Genomic DNA, 19,170 nt, shown 5'->3' with positions numbered 1-19,170 from the left:
ACTTGCTGGATAATCCCATAAGGTCACAGATAGATTTAGCTGTTTTTTTTCTACATCTATCGTAATATTTGTAATACTGTCTCTCATGTTGGTTTCAAAATATTCCAGCTTAGTTTTTCACAGCATGCTTATGGTGTGCTGTCTTGACCAGAGGGTGATGGTTGAGTTACTTGTTCAATCATCTCCCAGTTAATCTGTTGTGTTACTCTGAAGCACTTCAGAGGTCTGCCTGTTGCATTACTTAAAATTAGGTTATTAATTAACATCAACATAATGGAGTAATCAGTACATAGTACAGTACTGCCTTACATTTCTGTATTTCTTTGACGTCACTGAGACAGAAAGTAGCTAACTGGGATTGGGAGAAAAGATGGAGTTTCTGACTGGACAGTCACCTGTCGAGACCAATAAAGGAAAAAAAAAAAACTATACTGGTCACCATTAGATTCGTTGGTGCATCTCCAACTTGCAGCAACGTGAAACAACAGCCAAATAATTCTCGATTAAGGCAAGGCATCAACTTGACGGTTTTATGATGACTGTTGTAGTTATTAAATTTGAAGTTATGGAAAGAAAAGCTTGAAACAGTTCACCATGACTCATAAAATGCTGCGTGTCAAAGAATCCACACACACTCACACTTGTGCTTTACCATTTCTTCCAGAGTCTAAACTTACAGCCCCGCATAGGACGCCCCACGGGCAACACATCACGTTGCGATCATCAGTCACATTTAAGATTTAACACCCCAGCAAGCTGTGACCAAAGACATGTCTTGGAAGAGGAGAGAACGTCTGTTCGCCCACAGAAAGGAGGACATGAAACAATACGTAACAGTAACAAGTGCTGAAGAGTGTCAGGTCGGTGCGCGCATGTGCTGAGGAATGTTTTAGGTCAGTGAAGGTGTTGTTGTGTTTGTATCTGGGTGAACAGACTGACACAGACACCCCAGTGGTCCAGAAATCTGCTATCCTACCAAAGCCAAATGACGCAATCCATATGAGCGCTCGAGGACGAGACTCGCCGATAAAAATACACCAATACGTGCGCCTACGAGCGCCCAGACACTGGCAGTTAAGCTGCTTCCTATATACTGCACTGTCTGGTGGAGAAATATGGCTAAAGGCAAACGGCAGCAGCAAACTAATGTATTTACTTTGTTTAAGATGAGAAAATCCAAGACTGCAGCTTCATGCAAATAAAAAGCCTGTTTGCATTTGTGATTGATGGGACACAAAGGCAAACTTAATCGCTTTACATTAACTACCTTAGGAGTGGGGGGGTGGTGGAAGCCCCAGCTGCACAGGAAGTGATGCATTTTCAATTTTGGGCTATTTTGCTGAATTGTGTAGAGTAGATAAGTAGTTAATACCAATGCCGATAACCACCGTGCCGCAGGGAGGGAACGAAACATTCAAACTTCATTAACAGAAAGTTCAAGGAAAAACACTGGAGCACAAAAGTACACTGACCGACTGCCAAGCAATTTCTGGGAAATGGCACAGCAAAAACGCACAGCGGGCGAGCGCTTATCGTTAAAAATAGCACGCGAGATCTATTAGCCCAGTTATCTGTTTTCGGTAGTTATAATCCAGTCTGAATTAAAGAATCTCCTTTGGTCTAGTGACCTGCAGGACTGCTGCGACTGCACGCAAGCAAGTGAACTCGCCCACCCTTCCAACCAACACATGCTTGAGACATTAAGAGAAAATCCCCAGAAGCTGGAGGACCCACACGCGTTTCAAAGACGCTCGCACACGAGCGTGCCGCTTCACATTAGTCGCTTTCGAACGTTCAGGTGCCACTTCAGAGGTTGAACATGCTGACTGGGAAGACAAGCTGAGACGGAGGTGAAAATGCTGCCATTTCTCACGTGATACCAACAGCTCTGTGTTGTGTGCCTCAAAAGCAAAGTGTTTTTCAGGATTTTTCCAGCTTGTAAAAGTACGGTGCATTTAATAGACATAGCTTTGACAGATATCCCAGCCAAAGCCGTTACAAGTAAATACTCCTATAAATTTGATACTAAAGCCTTGAATAATATATAGATGTGTCTAAAATTTGCACTTTCACTCATTTACTTGTAATTCTTTCTTTTATTAGTTCACTAAAATCCATTGTCAACACCTTTTATGAAGCTTACTACTTACTGTAGGACGGTGTTATGTTGGGTAGCAACACCTGGCTACAAATTTACTTCACTTTGTTATCAAATAATGCATTTTTCATAACTCAGGCATGTCTTATTTTATGTACTGATTTTAAGAGTCTTAAATTTAATAAATACATTTGCAGAAACTCTGGAGTTAAAAATATCACCTGACCATGTTACAAGGTTTCCCCCAGAAAACTGGCTAAGCTCGGTGGTCGGGCGCTAGGGCTGTCGAGTTAAAAAACGTTTAAAGTTGACAGGAAATTTGAAAATATCACTTGATAATTATGTGTCATTGAAAGATTGGAAGATTAACACGTGAACATAAACTAGAAAGCTTTAAAAAAATGTAAACATTTAAAAAAATACTTTTAAAAAATGAGCAGTGCTTAGGCTGGTGGGGGAACAAGTGAAGCCTGGTGGCCCGCCAAGCTTGTAATACACTGGGGGAAACCCTGATGTAACTACCTTTGTGTTTGTTCCTACTTCCATTACAGCTCTAAAAACTCTTGAAAACGCCTCAACTCTGAAAACGCCTTGAACTTAGTGATATATTATTATTATTACTATTATTATTATTATTATCTGAGGATTATATGCTTCTTTTTCTATATATCTTATCCACATTTGGGTTAATTGACACTCATGAAATAGGACCGGTTATGACTCATGATCAAATGACATTTCTTACATTTCTAGTTTATGTAAACTATATCTACTGGAATTAAATTATTCCGTACTGTATATGATTAGTAAAGAAAATTACTTTCAATTTGTCAAAATAGGTACAAAATAATCCACCTGAAGATACAAATCAGTGTGTAGATGCTACAAAAGCTCCTGCAGCAGACAGCTCTCATTTATACCCAGCTGTTTTTTCGATATGGGACTAAAACTGAAAATGTCCAACATAGAGAAAAAAACTAAGTGACCAGGATCAAGACCTTTTCTTCTCAAACAAAACTCATCAGTCAATGTTTTCCTCTCTTTCAGACTCAAAAAGACAACTAACAAAGTCACTTGCTGAAGATTTTATTGTCACCCGATAACGGAAAGGTTTGTCTCAACAGAGTCGACACCTCAGCATCATCTCATTTTGCGTTGCGTTTCGCCCATCTGGGACATTTTCATGGAAACGATCTTCAAGATTTACATGGAGAAAGCAATTACCAGCGACTCGCGAGCAAAGTTTACCTGAACCATAAATTCACTCATGCCTTCATCCGAGACAAGATGTGTCAACAGATGGGAGAACAATTTCGCACTCTCTTTGTTGTACAGCAGATTATCTCTGACTAAGCAACTCCGCTCGGTCTCTGGTGAGGACAGAGGCATGACTCAAACGCTTAATGTTAGTCAGAGCACAGCACTGCACCTGATGCCTCCCTGAGCAGAACCAAGCCGGTGCGATGCTCGGGAGGCTTTGACATGTCTACATTGTGTTCCTTGAGGAATGCTTCATCAGCAAGACAAACAAAAGACAAATCTAGGTGGATCAAATGTGAATAAATCTTAATTGTACAAATAACTTAATTAGTAAAACAGTGAATTATGTTTCTTTTCTGTAAGCAAATGTAGGCTACACATGAACTAATTTACTTTGATCTAAGAAGGTAAACCAAGGTCTTAAAAAAAGGTATGATATCAAAATCTGCAAAAGAAAGATGTCTAAAAGTTAAGACATCTTAATCCAGAGAAACGAGTGGAGTGAGTAGTTTTCTTCAGCTGTTTAAACTTGCCCCTCTCCCACCTGTTGCTTTGCTACATTTTAGCACCAAGATGCACAGAGAAATTATCTCATAGTTTCAAGTCTGTCCTCTCTTGGGAACATGTTGGCAAATTAGCAAAGCGCCAAAAAATGACCTGCGTCCGTCTTCAAACAATACCAGACTGAACGTTTTACTGTAAATTAACTCATTTTATTCTTTTGAGATTTCAACATCTGCCAACAATGATATGCAGGACTTAGAAATGCAAGCAGACTAAAAGAAAGGGTCTACTCTCTCTATGAATAAATCACATAAAGACTGATGTCTACAGTGACTAACTTTGCTAACTGCTAATACAAGATGCTAATGTCAAACAATGTAAATGATATACTAACAATATTTTACTTTTCTTTCTTTGACGATGAGTAAAACATTTTTAAACAACTACTTGCTCACACTGTGAAATGATCTCCTTTTCTACAAATTAATATCAATGTTCACAGGAGGGCCGTAATGTAATGTCGCTTAATCGTAATTGTCAAAGAGAAGTTGGGATTAGCTATCAGTAGGAAGGCATCAATGTTGATATCTGACAATAACATTGTTGTTATGGCTAATATCTAATATTAAATGATATTATATACAGTATATGTATATCTATGTACTGGTGACCACACATGATTCAGTTAAACACCTCATAATCCTGTGCTGCATCACTAACACTGACTGAAGAAATACCACATGGCCAACCAAAACCCTTCCTCCCCCCAAGATGCATAAAATAAATGGTAACAAGATGGAAATAAACAATGGTTGTTACAATCAGTCCAGTTTTACTTATTGGACCAATACCAATATGTTAAAAAAAAACAGGCTAACATGCAGCCCTTAAAATCTGCATGGGCAGGTCAGAAACTGGTCAGAAATCTAATGGGTCCAACTCAACATGAAACAACAACACAAGAATGTCATACTATCCTTTGCAATTTTAGTTGGTTGCTATGCCAACTGAAATCGCAAAAACGAAACCCTAATTTAAATGGAGCATCCACTAGCATTAGTTATTACATCACATTTTCAAAGTTCTTCAGGGGGGAAACAATTGGATAACCAGCGGCTCATAACGATTCAAAGCACAGACGGACAGAGATATAGTGTTAATTTAAGTGTTAGAAGTTGGTACAAATTACCATTTTATCGCTCCCTGGCAAGCTGCATGTGCTGTAAAATGTAATCCAAGGGAAGAGAAAAGGGAAAAGCAATGAGAGGAGTGTGGCATTCTACATTAATTAGTCCACAAAGCTGTCATTGAAGCTGCCACTCAAAGAGGTAATGTTTTCTAAAAGACAGCAGCCTGGCCAGCGATTACAGGGCAGCGGCAAGATGAACTTAAACCACTCCTATTACTTGGAGGAAATACTTACTCACCTCTGCCTGCATTATTACCCTCTACAACCTGTGTTAGAGGTATGGGAGACAAACACATCTATCCTCGCCGTCATAACAAGTGCAGAAAGCGGCTCCGGTGAAACTAGCTGAGTTTCCGCCGTTTTTTTTGTTTTGTTTTGTTTTGTTTTGTTTTGTTTTGTTTTGTTTACAAGCCTCCAGACGGACAGGAGGAAGAGTCATTCCTAACTACCTGAAGCTAAGCTCTGCAAAAATGCATTAAAATAATGAGACAATGCTGTGCGTTAGCATATTGGGGGAAAAAAGTGTCATTCGTATCGAAATGAGAGAGAAATTAGCAAGATTATGTAACAAGAGGCCCAGATTGGTCAGTGAAGAATATGTTACTTTTTTGATGCATTCCTGGATAAAATGCCACACATTTATTAGAATCAGGAGTGAGGGATTCACAGGTAGATTACCTTTATGCTGGGGTATTATTTACTTAAAGCACCTTATTGTTCTATTAAATTTTAAAGAAAAGCATGCAGATGCTTTACATGTATAGCAAAAAAATCATATTATCATATCCATAATTCCCTAATTGGCTCTGATTCAAGTAGGAAATTATGGTGCATCTCCAATTTTCATGCTCTGATTTTGCCAGATTGTAGCTACGTACATTATTGTTTATTTTTGTGTCATTTTTTTCTTTTTGAGCCAATGTTAAAAATAGTCTTCACACCTGAAATCCCCAAGGTGGCAGAAGATGAACTTTACATGTCCGCTAGTGTGTTGTTGTTTCTTTTATTGAGATGGGACAGAAAGGAGTAAAAATCAGGGACAGCAAAAAAAAAAAAAAAAACACCAACAAGAGAAGGTCCACATGTGTGGAAGTTTTGCATCATGCTGTGATGTCAGAAAGCTCAGGGATATCAAACTGTATTTATTCAACACGGCAGCATAAATACACCGACAAACACGTGCTCAGCGGTTTCTTTACAAGACGCAATCAGTGTCATTCAGTGTCGGGACAGTCTTGCTTGTTCGCTCTCAGAAACACAGCGTTCTCAAATATCTTCCTTTGTTCATATGGAAACACATAGCTCCTTTGTCTCCGATTAGATGCATTATTCACAAGAACGTAAGCACGCTCAAGTAATACGGGGGCTGCACACTGCTTTACTATATGTTTGAGATTTCTAAGTAACAAGTCACAGAATCATGGCCGTGTTCCAGCAAAAGCATTTCAAGGATGCGCAGGCTTGTTGGAGGACAATAAGACTCGAGGAGGATGGCAGCGTAGGAGAAGGGAATGCTCTAAAGCACCACAGCGATGTTAATGTGAAAATTACACCTTTTTATTACATTGTGAATTCTGTTGTGCAGTGGAGAAGTTTGGGTTAAATATCACAGAAAAATACAACTTTTTCTTCTTGAACATAAGACAGAGAAATCTCTGTCAAACAGCAGCTCAGTCCAAAATCGGTTTCCAAGAATTATGAACGACTCTCGTTCCAAATGAAACCTGAGTCTGTTGCCAAAGAGAGCTGGTTCACAAAGCTTGTGAAATCATGTGGATATGTGACCGCAAAGCTTGAATGACCTTCGGTAAACAACATGCCCGGATGATCTCATTTGGTGTTCAGATGATCGATGAGATGATTAACTCTTAAAAAAGTTGGATGTGAAACGGGCAGATCGGGCTTTCTCCTAAAATCTCATGAAGTGCCCTTTGCCTTAGCCTCCAGAGAGCTCTTTCTGCTGAGCCCATATAGTGGGAGGCTGAAAAAACACAAACATCTGGCATCCATCCAGTTCAAATATTTGCTCCAGTGACCTTTGTGAGATCTTTGCTGATGTTGAAATCGCTAAGTTGTGCCTCTTTCACATGAGGCCGGTCAGAACGGGAGTTTCCATTCTTGAACATGACATGAACCAGAAAGATATCTCAAACTGGACAGGTTTTTGTCTTGAATGATCCTTCTGTAAAGATCAATACCTCTTAGGCTGTATGAATAGTAGGGTTTTATCTTGTACATATGTTGCTGATTTCATCATTCTCTTCCCTTACAGCATGTGGGGGTTGTGCTAGTTCTACTCTAAAGTATGGCAATCTATTTAACCCCCCCCCCAAAAGAGAGTGCTGATTGCACCAACTATAACAAATCCTTCTTTATATTTAGCTGACAAAGTTTTAAAAGTGTTGAGCAAAGTACAGTACACCGGTCTCATCATAAGCAGTGATGTATGCGATGATGACAACGTGCAAAGGCAGTGCTGCAGGTTCTGCAGGCGAGCTCATATGTTGCCACTTAAATTTTACATGCGCAGACAATGTCACAGTAGCTCCGTTTTACAGCCTATTGTGCTTCCTTTTCATACAGCTCACTTGTAGCAATTACAGAAAAGCCAAAATGAAAAAAACATCCAGCTGGCTTTTTACAATGCGTTAAGATTGAAACGTGTGACACGAAAGAGTCGCTTTCAGTTAAAACAGAGATGCAACAATTCTCCCCTCTTGCTGCTCAAATAAGTCAATGCAGTGATTCATTTATTTGTCTTTTGATTTTTGATGAACAGGAGCAAACATGTAGAAAAGCTCTAGAAGCTCCAGAGTTCTCAGGAGCTTCTTGGACATTTCTGCAATTCTGCTTTAAATAGAATAGCACAAGCACAGCAAGCTGGTAATTTGTTCATTCGGCGGTAAGCTCAGATCGCCAGCCTGCAGCCTGCTGCTTTACAGACATGTCACTTGTCGTTTGTAGTTTTAAAACAGCCTTACTTTACAGAAGTGATGGGTGGGGCTCGTTGCGTTTCACAACACTACTGTTTGTGTTTGTGGCAACAACAAAATACTTCCAAACACCCAAAATCTTCTTGTCTTCCTTGTAAAAGATGAAAAAAATGCTGCCTTCTTTCAGCCAGCTGAGTGTCAATGTGCAGGAGGGCAAGCAGTTAGAAAAAAAACTCCCATCACTTTTTCTGGCATATTGTTAGAAGGTAAACTATTGGAAGATAGGGGATGTAACTTCCCTTGTACCTTCCCTTGTACCTTGATATGGGTAACTGATGCGTGCCTGCTTTCACACTGATGTACACTAAAGAGATAAATCTGGTGATTACATCATATACAAATGAAAAATACATCACAACAAAGAAAGGATACAACAGAAAATATTAATTAGTTAGCATCAAATTATAACTTTCTAAATCCTTGGCATACCTAAATACCTGGAACCTATCACTACCTTGTCTAGTAAAAGATGCCATGTTTAACCTGTGGTGTTTACATGGGTTGCTTTATTTCATTTTATCTCGTGCACATGAGGGACATTATGTATTAATGAACATGTTGAACAACAAACGCAACAGCAGCCAAGGTTTCTCTTAGCCTTTTTTCTATCGTTTATTTTCTTCTTTTTTTAATGCCTATACACATAGAGGGCGAATTGATAAAGTAGAGCGACAAACCAGTTGGGCTTTTCACAAAGACGCAATTGTTGTTATTGTGGGAACAGGAGCTTACACTCTGCCTGTAATACTTTTTCGCATGGTGTTATTATAGGCATAATACAGCCGCACAAAGGAGCAGGCGCTTTTCTTCGTAGGTAGAATTGTGTTGTTTTTTTGTTTGTTTGTTTGTTTGTTTTGTTTTTTTTAACAGATACCGGTCCAGTTCTTACCTCCACGCTGAACGGCTGCTCCTCTCCGTTCACGGCACATAAAATCCACAGCAACAACTGCAAGCATAACGTCCCCATACAGCGGCTATTAAGACATCTCCTGCTGCGGAGAGCCAATAAAACCATAGTGAAGCCCGTCGTTGTTGTTGTAGCTCTCTGTCCGTGCTCAGCTTTATTCAGTCTATGCACACACACGCGCGCGCGGCAGCAAATCCTAGACGTTTAGCAGCAACATCGCGGGTGTCTCCTTGCTTTTCTTCTCTTAGCGGGGCTGAAATTAAAGCTGGACGAGATGTTTGAGATGAGAGAGAGAGGGAGAGAGAGAGAGACGGGAGAAAAAGCGGATGCGTGCGGCGCGCTCTCCTCCTCCTCTTCCTCGGCCGCGTTTCTTTCTTTTTTTTTTTCTTCTTTTTTTTCAGGGAGGAGGTTTTCCCCCGGGGAAGCGGTCGCCTGTCAGCAGCCTCCCGGTGCAGCGGTCCCCGGGTCGGTCCTCCGTTGTTCCAGGCGGACGCGTCCAGCTCGTTCTCTGTAAGCGCGCGGCATATCTGCCCGTTTTCAACTGCGAGTCCAATCGATTGCGCATGTGCGCACTGGCACCAAGCAACCCCTCCCTCTCCATCCCTTCTCCATCCCGAGTCTCCAATAAAAGCAACTCGCATCCCGGCAGCTCTCTTTGCCATGTTTGACACAAACTGAACAGTTGCAGCCTTTTTTTCCCTTTTTTTTCCATTTTCTACTGTACTTCATTTGATTGTAAACACTTATATAACCTCACAATGCTTAGTGGAGCTCCGATTTGTGTCTTTTTCTCCAGATGACAAGAACCATTGTTATAATTGTACTAACAAAATAATTACACAAATAAAACACTGCTGTTATTTAAAAATGCACAAAAAATGTACTTATTCTTTACTGCACATACAACGAGGTCTGTAAAACTCTACAGTGGATCCTAAAAATAATTGTTGCTGTCCCTTTAAAAAAAACCCCATGAACTTAAAAATATTTTTAACAGATTTGGATTTTCTTTAAATTGTCTAAAGTTATATTAAGCTTATGTAAAAGAAAAGATAATAATACATGCGTCATTGCTTCTGTTTGGAGCAAATTTGAAATACATTCTTCGCACAGCCAGTAGAGGGCGATGACAGGACCGATCCTGTTTAAGATCACATTATTCAGCAGAACTGTTAGAAGATGCTGATACTTACAGTCAAGGAAAATTAAGCAAGCTGACCTGCTGTTATAGCAGGAAGAATAAAGTGTTCAGCCCCACTTTGTAATAAAAATCCTCCTCCGGTTTGACTAATCTTTTAATGAACGTAAAGTTTTTTGGGTTTTTTTAAACAATTCTGGATATTATGCAGGTTCACCTCAATAAATTGGAATGTGTTAATGTATTTAGTGAGAGTGCATTCAAAATCTTTAGTCATTTTATATAGGTTCATTTTACACAGACTGAAATTCTTCAAGAGCTTAATTTCAGGAATTTTAAGCAAATGAAAAGTTCAAAAATAGTTTCTCAGACATTTTGAAAAACATTTTTAATGTAGAGATATTGTGCAATGTGCTAAGTACTGTTATCATGAGGAAGACTGTCCATTTGACAACTGTCTGCCACTGTGTGGAGTGGTATATCAAAGCATATTGATGGAAAGTTTAGAGGAAGAAAAAAGTGTAGCAAAAGGCTCAGTGGCAACTGAGATTAAAGGAGCTTTTAGAGAGGAAGGAAATCATATTGATTAGTTTGGCTGAGATTCACAAGGTGTAAATATTAGCTGGAGTCAATACATCAAGAGCAAAAACACCCACAGATGTAGTGCATGGGTGTTAAGCAAAATACATCCCAGTGTATGCAGAACTAGATCCATAAAATAAATTAACTTTTCAAAAGTATTCTAATGTACTGAGATGCACCTTTAACTAATCTTCTGACAGTTTTGGATATTATATGATGCACAACCTTAATGTCATGTAATTAAGGACTTTCTTTCACTCGTACAGTTCAGTTTAAAGTTTGTCAGATTTAGTTCCGTTTCCTCTGGGAATAGCAAAAAGCTGAATGTGACGAGCCAGATCAAGGTTTTTCTGTTTAGCCTAACTCCAAGGGAGGATCTGGTAAACGGCTGTGTCATTGTGTGTCAGAACAAAAACTCAGACGGACTCCAAAATACACACATCCCCTCCCATCTTCCTCCGAGGAGTTTTCTCTTTCGCAGCTGAACTGAAATTTCTACATTTTGGCTGCAGTTCACGTGCCTTGCAAAAAGTCTTCTTTTTTTCTTTTCAGTGTTTTATCATATTAAAACCACAAACCTGAAAGCTCTCAAATATACATATATGCTTAGTTAAAATCCATTATCTTTTGGCTCTGAACCTCCGCCATAGTCTCAAATCTTTTGCCGCCTCCAACAGCTTTTCTTCCAGGATTACCCGTTATTTAGCTTGATGCTGCCAGTGCCATGCTTCAGCATGAGCAAGACGTGTTGAGGGTGGCGTACTGTGTTAGGTTCTCACGTTTTGCATTTTGCATGTAGGCAAAAACACTTACAGCCGTCCTGTTACTAGATTCTCCCACCTAAGCTGTGCTCTCCTTGTCTCTCCTCGTCCGTTTTCGTGGACGGCCATGTTTGATCAGTCGTCTCTTCAGATGACTGACCAAACAGCGCTGTGTGAGGTTTTTTTGATGTTAAATAAAGCTTTATAACCTTGCCAAGCTTTAAACCTCTCCACAAACAAATGTATCCTTGTCTGCTGTGTTCATTGTGCTTAAAGGTGCTGCTGGTTCTCCAACACACCTCTAAGGGTCTTCACAGGACATCTGGATTTATAATATAAGATCAAAGCCAGGCTAAGAAAATGCTAAAAATGAAATTTTTAGAAAACAATCGGCTATGAGAATAAATTAATAATGTTACAAGAATAAAGTCATGGCGTTATGAGAATAAAGTAAAAATTATCCAAGAATAAAGTTCTAGTGTTATGTGAATAAAGTCATAATTTTATTACTTTATTCTGATAACATTACCACCTTGTATGACAATGTATCAATTTCTCAAAAAAATTTAAAATAAATGCTGAATGTTGTTGGTAAAAAATAATTCTGGCAAAAATAATATCTCCATAAAGATACAAACAAAAGATGCTTTTTTTTTTCCTTCTGCAAAACACTTGCAACACAGTCACAGTGAAAAAGATGCTAACTTTTGTAATATGCAGGAATTTAAGAGTGAAATTGACATAAAACTAATAACATTGATAAAAAAACAACAACAAAAAAACAAGTGTTTGAGTAAATTTAAATACATATATATTTTTAAATTGTACATACAGGTTCACACCTCTGCAGATCCAAAGTACGCCTCACCAACAAGTTGCCTGAAGCCTTCAGCAAAGGTCTAGGCATAATTATGACGAGATATTTGCCCATAAATCTTCCAAGGTTGGCAATGTTTTATTTTAATTCACTGTTTCATTCCACAGACTTTGCTTTTAAGCTTCATCTTCAATTTACAGTAGTAATAAGATTGCATGATCTGTAATTGCGTTTCTTATTTAATGGAAACACGACTGTGAAATTGTGTTTTTATTTTTACATTAGTGGAATATCGACAAAGATTAGCGCACATTAAGCAATGGAAACACTACAGCTACTGTGGCCACTAAAGCATAAAGGACGTGTTTGTGTTCCGACTTTAACAGCGAAAGTTGTACTCAACACCCATTATTTGTTGACGCCTCCTAAAGTGCTGAATATCCTATTTATAACAGAGGGCAATGAGGGAAAACAGAGATCGCTGATATATCTCATCAGTGCACGCAGCAGAGCATAAATTAATGAGACAATTTATTACCAAGGAGATGATGATAATGTGTCCCTGTCACTCAGATCAGCGGCTTCTCTCGTGCGAAGGGTCTTCCTGTACTAATAACGGAGTTGCAGGGGGTGCAAGACTCAGCTTAAGTGTAAAACTTTCAGCCTAAAGAGGCATTTTCAAGCTTATGAATGAACTCGTTCTGGCCTCGATTAGCCTCATCTGTTTTTGCGGTTAATGTTCAATTTACGAATAATAACCACGTTATTACAGTAACATTTTCCAAAAAAATAATTAATGAATCTAATATTTAATTATTTCAACTGTACAATAAGTTGTGCAGAAGCTTAAGGCAACGTCTGCCATGTAACTCTAGAAATGGAGGGTGTCTTGTAGGCTTGCAGCCTTCACTATCCAGTAATGCTGTTCGCTTTGTGGCCATGCAGAAACGGTGAGTTACTGAGCAGTTATGAGGAAAATCCACATTTTAAAGAACTACAAACACGTGCCTAATATTCAGCTTTGTAAAATAATGCTAATTACATTCCTTGCTAGTCTCTATAGCACCTTACAGCAAGCAGTACGAGTTATTGCCATCGTTTTATCATACTGTATATTTATTGCAAACAAAAAAAAAAAACACCAAAAATCATCAGGAATAAAAACCATCACAAATAATCTCCAGAGGTATTGAACTGCTTTTCTAACTTCCTGTATCAGCTGTGCTGTAAAATATGAGCAGAAGATACTATGTTTTTGTCTTCAGCAGAACACAATGACAGAATGTTAATCAACAATAAATTGATTTTTATCATGGTGGATTTTAATCACCAACAATATAGTAGTAATAATTTAAATTACTGAAAATATGACAAAAAAAAACAACAATAAAAGAGAATAAATCTGAAATAAAACCTGCACTGCTAAAACAGTATAGTGTTGGGATGTTAAATTGCTACTTTCCTCAAATTTGAAACAATTTACTTAGAGCCTCCGAGCAGAAACAGGAACCAGAAACTTTTCCAATAGATGACTTGAAGAAAATGTGTAATATTATTATTTGAGTATTTTTTTCTTCTTCGCTGGTTGTTTATGTCAGTAAAGAATCCTTTGTTCTACCCGGAAACAAGGCAGAGGAACAGCAAAAGTCAGACATTCAGAAGAGAAAACAGTCTTTTCAGCTGCTTCCTTTCACATATTTCAGGAAAAACTTCAATAAAGGATTAAAATGTTGTAAAAATCAATAGCGTCAAACTCAGTTGTTTTTTTTGCGGTTTTGTGTGTCTTCAAACACCTGTAAATCTTAATTTTAAATGGTCTGTCAGGTTTGCTTTGATTCAGTTATTAATATTTTGTGTAAAATCTGCTTCATGTGAACTCACACTGAAGATGCACAGTCAAAATCTCTGCAAAACAGGAAAGAATGCAAAGAGATCATTTATACCTACTTTAATTTGCACAAACAATGAAATTGAAGGTATGTTCTTTATCTGTATTTGTGGGACATAACTCCACTTTCCAACAGTCATTTATTTACAAGCTAAATAAACCTAATTCTTTTAAAAATAACTTTTACTTCCCTCCCCGTTTCTCTTCCTATAACAACGTTCCTCTGTCGCTCTGTAATCCTGAGTACAACGCTTTATTTTTTTAACAGTTCTGACCCATTCCACGCTGTCCTTCCACTCGTGGAGATTTTGCCAGGACTCTCGAAAGCCTCTCCCTGCAAAGCGCGGCTCCATCTCTTCACGGCTGCATCTGCTCCCAGTCAGACGTCGCTCATCACCTGGCAGCATAAACCCAAATCGTTCCGTCTGTCTCCCTCTCTCCAGGAGCAAAGAGGTTAGCGGAAAAGATATGATGAGGAGAGGCCTGCAATCTGCCGAGGATGAATTGCTCCTATTTTAAAATCAAGAGCTCCAGAGATGGAATGAATAAGGCGTGGTGTCCTGGAGATGAACAAGTCGGTCTCATTTCTGATTTGGCTGGACATTTAGAAAGAAATCTAAAAGAAAATAAAAAAAAAATCATAAATGTCTGGGTATTTTGTTGGGATTTTATAAGATGGAACCAGCACAAAGTAGTGAAGTGGTAAAAAAAAAAAAAAGAAATAATTTGCAGTGTTAACATTTCTGCATCAGCTCTGCAGATCTAGAGACTAAAATTGCTGCCTATTCTTCAACGCACAGAAGTTCAAATCCAAGAGATTGGACGGAGCATGTCTATGAACATTAATGGTCAAGTTTTGCCACCAGGTTCCCAATTGGACTTATGTCTGAGCTTTGACTAGGATTATTCTGCTGTTGTCTGCCTGTAAGATGAACATTAGATGGGCATGCAATCTGAAGTTGTTTTTTATTTACCTTCAAAACTTGTTCACTATCTTTTCCCTGACATGTTTATTGGTCTTCATCATGGTGTCTTTTTGGCTTTTACAGAAAAGCTCAGGTGGACTGCTTTCACTAATTTACTTCTCAAGGAAAACAGTTGCACTAAGTGAGTATTACAGCAAGCAGGGCTGAATCCACGGAAAAGAAGTAACACATAAAATACTGATTCTTTCCCTTTCCTTGTGTGTGTGAGAGAATCCTTTCTTAGGAGGCTTTGTTTCCTGTATTACTCCTGTGTCTGGGTGGGATCAGGAGCGGATTGCATTTCCTCTCCAGATGTTGCTTTGAATTCGGCTCAGAGCGACAGCGCAGGCTGAACAGGACGCAGTGAGAAGCAGTCTTTTTTCAACAAGGCCAAAGACTGATTGATGTTTAATCAGCCGGATGAGCCCCAACCAAACAGGTCAAAAAGCTCAAGAAAAGAGCTTCATATTCCAACAAGTATTTTCCGCAGTTCGACGCTTATTTGGCTCTAAATCCCTAGTCGATGAAGAGTGGCTTAAGTTTACATGTAATTTTTTTTTCTCTCTCTCTCTCTTTCTTTCTCCCTCTATTGTTTGAAATGAATCAGGAAGTCTAATTTGGCTTTTAAATGAAAATTTCTGAGTCCACATTTAGTCATGCAGTTCAAAAATAGATGGAAACGTTATGTTTTGTTTCCCAGCTTGTACAGTAGCCGCCTCCTACATATTAGAAACAGCCTTGCCAAAAAACTGTGCAAAGAAGAAGAAAAAGAAGTAGAAGTAGAAGAAGAAGAAGAAGAAGAAGAAACCCCCGCTGTGTTTTTCACCAGCATGCATCCCAACTTGAGGAGCACATTCTTAAAAATCCGGCTTTGCTGTCCGAAATCCTTCATTCTGTCATTTTCAATCACGCCTTGGCTGAGCTCTGAGGACCGAATGACACAGGAAATCCACACATCTGGGGTCCCTGGCTCCGACCACCCGCCCATCAGTGATGTAATTGCGCTTGCTTCCTGGACGTTTTAACACAAGGCAGAGAGGCTGCTCTCTATTAACCCAGCCATAATGCCCTGCCATGTGAAGCTGTGCGCCGGCTTGTTTAAACCTTAGGCGCGCACACACACACACACACACACACGCACAAAATGGGGGCCTGTTTTGTATTAAAACGGTCTGATTACATCCCACACATTGCCATCATTGGAAAAAGAAGGAATATTTACATAATGTGCTCGACTTTACACCCGCCTGGAATGAGAGGGGGGGTCTCTCAGTTGTGGGTTTATGAAAAAAAAAAAAAATATTAACCAACTTGCAAAACACGACTCTCTTTACCGCGACTCAGAACAGAAAGAAATTAATGAGACGAAGCAGCTCGGTTAGTAGAGCGGGTGGTGGATTTTGTTCCTAAATTAGCCGGGGTATGCATGTGGATGACAATGGATTTCTTCGGCTTTGAAAACAGGCTGGAAGTCTTTAAAAAATATATTACACATAGAGCTTAAAAGAAAGCTGCAGCTGTAATAATCAAAGCATCTAACTGGCGTCTTTGAATGTTTTTATTTTTAACATAATAAAAAAAAAGTTCATTTCTTTTCCTTTCTTTTCCCAGTAGCAAAGCTCATGATGAATCATTTAGGAAAACCTTTAGAAATGTTTAAAAGTAATTCACTGCCAAACTAGGAATATAGCAGATTCTACAGTGATACCAGAGATACTTAAGACATTTACTTACCACCTATTTCTTATGTGAAAGAGCTGGAAGCCTGCTATCCTGTCTATGTTTGAGACTCTTATTTTGAAGCAAGACAGGAAGTAGAGTTCCTTCCTGTAGATTTTTGTTGTGTTGACAGTTTGTTGTGTATTTGTGGGATTGACTGACAACATTCAGTTAAAAGAGGCATTAAAAAACCCTCCAGGTTGTCAATCATGCCTGTGTACGCGCTGCTCAAGGTACTAATGGCGAAGAAGCAAATTACTGTTACAGAAAAACTGTTTGTCTGCCGTCTTTGGTAGCTATGCTAACTAGCCTGAGCATTTCAGGCTCTGCAGTGGGGAAGAAGTTGCAACATAGCATACAGCAAAGGGCAAGGTATGAGCAGCATTTACACAAGCCTGATAGACTCTGCTAAGACCCTCCTCCTGGCTCTGATTGGCTGTTTCTGACGGAGCTGTGTGTTTCTGCAGATTGCCCTGGAAGAGCTACAGTTTTTGGTAGCGTCACAGTGAAAATAACACACCTTTCATCCTCATACACACATAGTATTCAAACCAGGAGCATATCAGAAGTGACACAAAAGTTCATTTAATGTCTCAAGATTTGATACATGTAACACATTGTATTTTTTAATATACTGCCATACATGGTAAGCTAAGAAGTATGACAGAAAATGTATCGTTTTTTTCAGATGTATCCATTTGAAAACGGTACAAATCCCTGCTTCTCTATTTAGAAACTTCATCATCAGTCTCATAATCGTCACAGCAGAGCAAGAATTTAAGGTAACAGAATTCGAGAACGTCTTTCTGAGTTTCCTTCCGTTTTAAACCCTGTCATCCCTCCTTAAATGTCTCTTTCATAAAACTTTCACATTAGACCTCTCCTTAGAAAATTATGACTGATCTAAAGCTCAGGAATTACTTCCAATCATTCTTTCTTCTGAAGTCTTGAGAGAAGTCATAAATCTACAGAGATCGTAAGTTAATCATGTTTCTTCCTCCTGGGCTTAACACACTGTCAGACTCGCAATTGTCTTGTCCTGCCAACTCTTAATAGACAGGCAGAGCACCGAGTTAATTCAGGGGATCATGTCCTGTGCTTAGACGTGGTTTAATTTATTTTAATTTTTCGATTAAGTCACATTGTAAATTTCTGGTTCTGAAAAGACTAAATATCACAATTCTCCGACTGCTGCAAAGCAATTTGAAGGAAAAATGCTTGAACATTAAATGTCCGTTTTATCGCTTTTAGTATTTTTTGTATGCAGACACGTTAGAAATGAGGCCAGATTCATGTTTCTTTTTTTTTTCTTTCCTACCCTCCCACCAGGTTGAAATTTCAAAAACTTGAGTGTCCTGTAAAATGTTGTCAATCTGACAGATTTTTAATAACGTGTATCAGCCGGTATATCGAGCTTAGATGGTTCGTGTAATAGCTCCTCGGAGAGACCTCTCAAAAGCCTGGAAACTGTAAGCTTCAAAGACGGAACAGGGGGGAAGTAATTCACCACACTCGCACACAAACAACTTCAGGGGAGATTTTCCCTCTGATTGGACGTGGTTACAGTATCACAGAAAACTAGACTCCCCCCCCACCACTCCCCACTCTGCACCGAAAATGTTCTGAACGTTTCCTGTAGGGAGCTAACAGTTCTACGCTGCGCGGTGCAACCACCCCTTCGCTTTTAAACCTGTAACTGATCCGCAACACGGAATTGGGTCAGTTTGTGCTTCTGGCAAACGCTCTCTTTCTCTGGCTAAGAGATCAGGCAGGAGTTTATTCCTTTTTAGGCTTGGGCTCGTGGGACTACAGCAGATCGTAACAGAACTGTCAATAATTTCAGTGGGAGAGGAAGTGCAACACCAAAAGAGGGAATAGCCACCCGCTCTCCTGTTTAAGGTTAAAGCTCCAGTATGTGACGATTACAAATAAAACATATTTGAAAAATGTTTCAAGTGTGACAATGTCATTGCTGTATAATATGTGATAAATAATCTGTGGAGAAAAAAAAGAAGAAACTCCTCTGCCTTTGTCCAACGTTAACTACAGAAATACACAGCTCAGTCAGAAACAACCAATCGCAGCCAGCGGGAGGGTCTTAGCGCTGCCAATCATTCTTGTGTACACCGCACACACCCTCACCCTTTTGAGTGCTACGCTACGGCAGAGCCTGCAGAGAATGCTCAAAGCATGACTGACAATGTTAAGACCCTCCTCCTGGCTCTGATTGGTTATTTCTTCAGACAGTAATAGCAGCAGGAGCTTAATTTTTCCCCCCCAGATTATTTGTCTCATACTGTTAGGACATAGTGCTAGTTCAACAAATATGTAAAAAATATATATATATTT

General features: G+C 39.2%; 1 protein-coding gene and 1 long non-coding RNA gene across 3 annotated transcripts in view; both read right to left on the bottom strand.

Annotated features, from left to right (window-relative positions):
- Positions 1-9,505, bottom strand: part of LOC103147991 (matrix metalloproteinase-16-like) — an 83,460-nt gene extending 73,955 nt beyond the window's left edge. For both annotated transcript variants that reach the window (XM_007566575.2, XM_007566576.2), the window contains exon 1: positions 8,934-9,505. In XM_007566575.2, the coding sequence (XP_007566637.1) occupies positions 8,934-9,059 (126 nt within the window). In that variant the 5' untranslated portion in view covers positions 9,060-9,505. The remainder of the gene's footprint in view (positions 1-8,933) is intronic.
- Positions 9,506-13,346: 3,841 nt separating this feature from the next.
- Positions 13,347-19,170, bottom strand: part of LOC103147989 (uncharacterized) — a 54,677-nt gene continuing 48,853 nt past the window's right edge. Inside the window, exon 3 of the long non-coding RNA XR_477309.2 lies at positions 13,347-14,753. This is a non-coding gene — a long non-coding RNA (uncharacterized LOC103147989). The remainder of the gene's footprint in view (positions 14,754-19,170) is intronic.

Source organism: Poecilia formosa, unplaced genomic scaffold, assembly GCF_000485575.1.
Source record: "Poecilia formosa unplaced genomic scaffold, Poecilia_formosa-5.1.2 Scaffold193, whole genome shotgun sequence".
Taxonomy (NCBI): Eukaryota; Metazoa; Chordata; class Actinopteri; order Cyprinodontiformes; family Poeciliidae; genus Poecilia; species Poecilia formosa.
The sequence above is the reverse complement of the archived record's forward strand: the minus strand, read 5'-3'. Positions and strand labels throughout refer to the sequence as shown.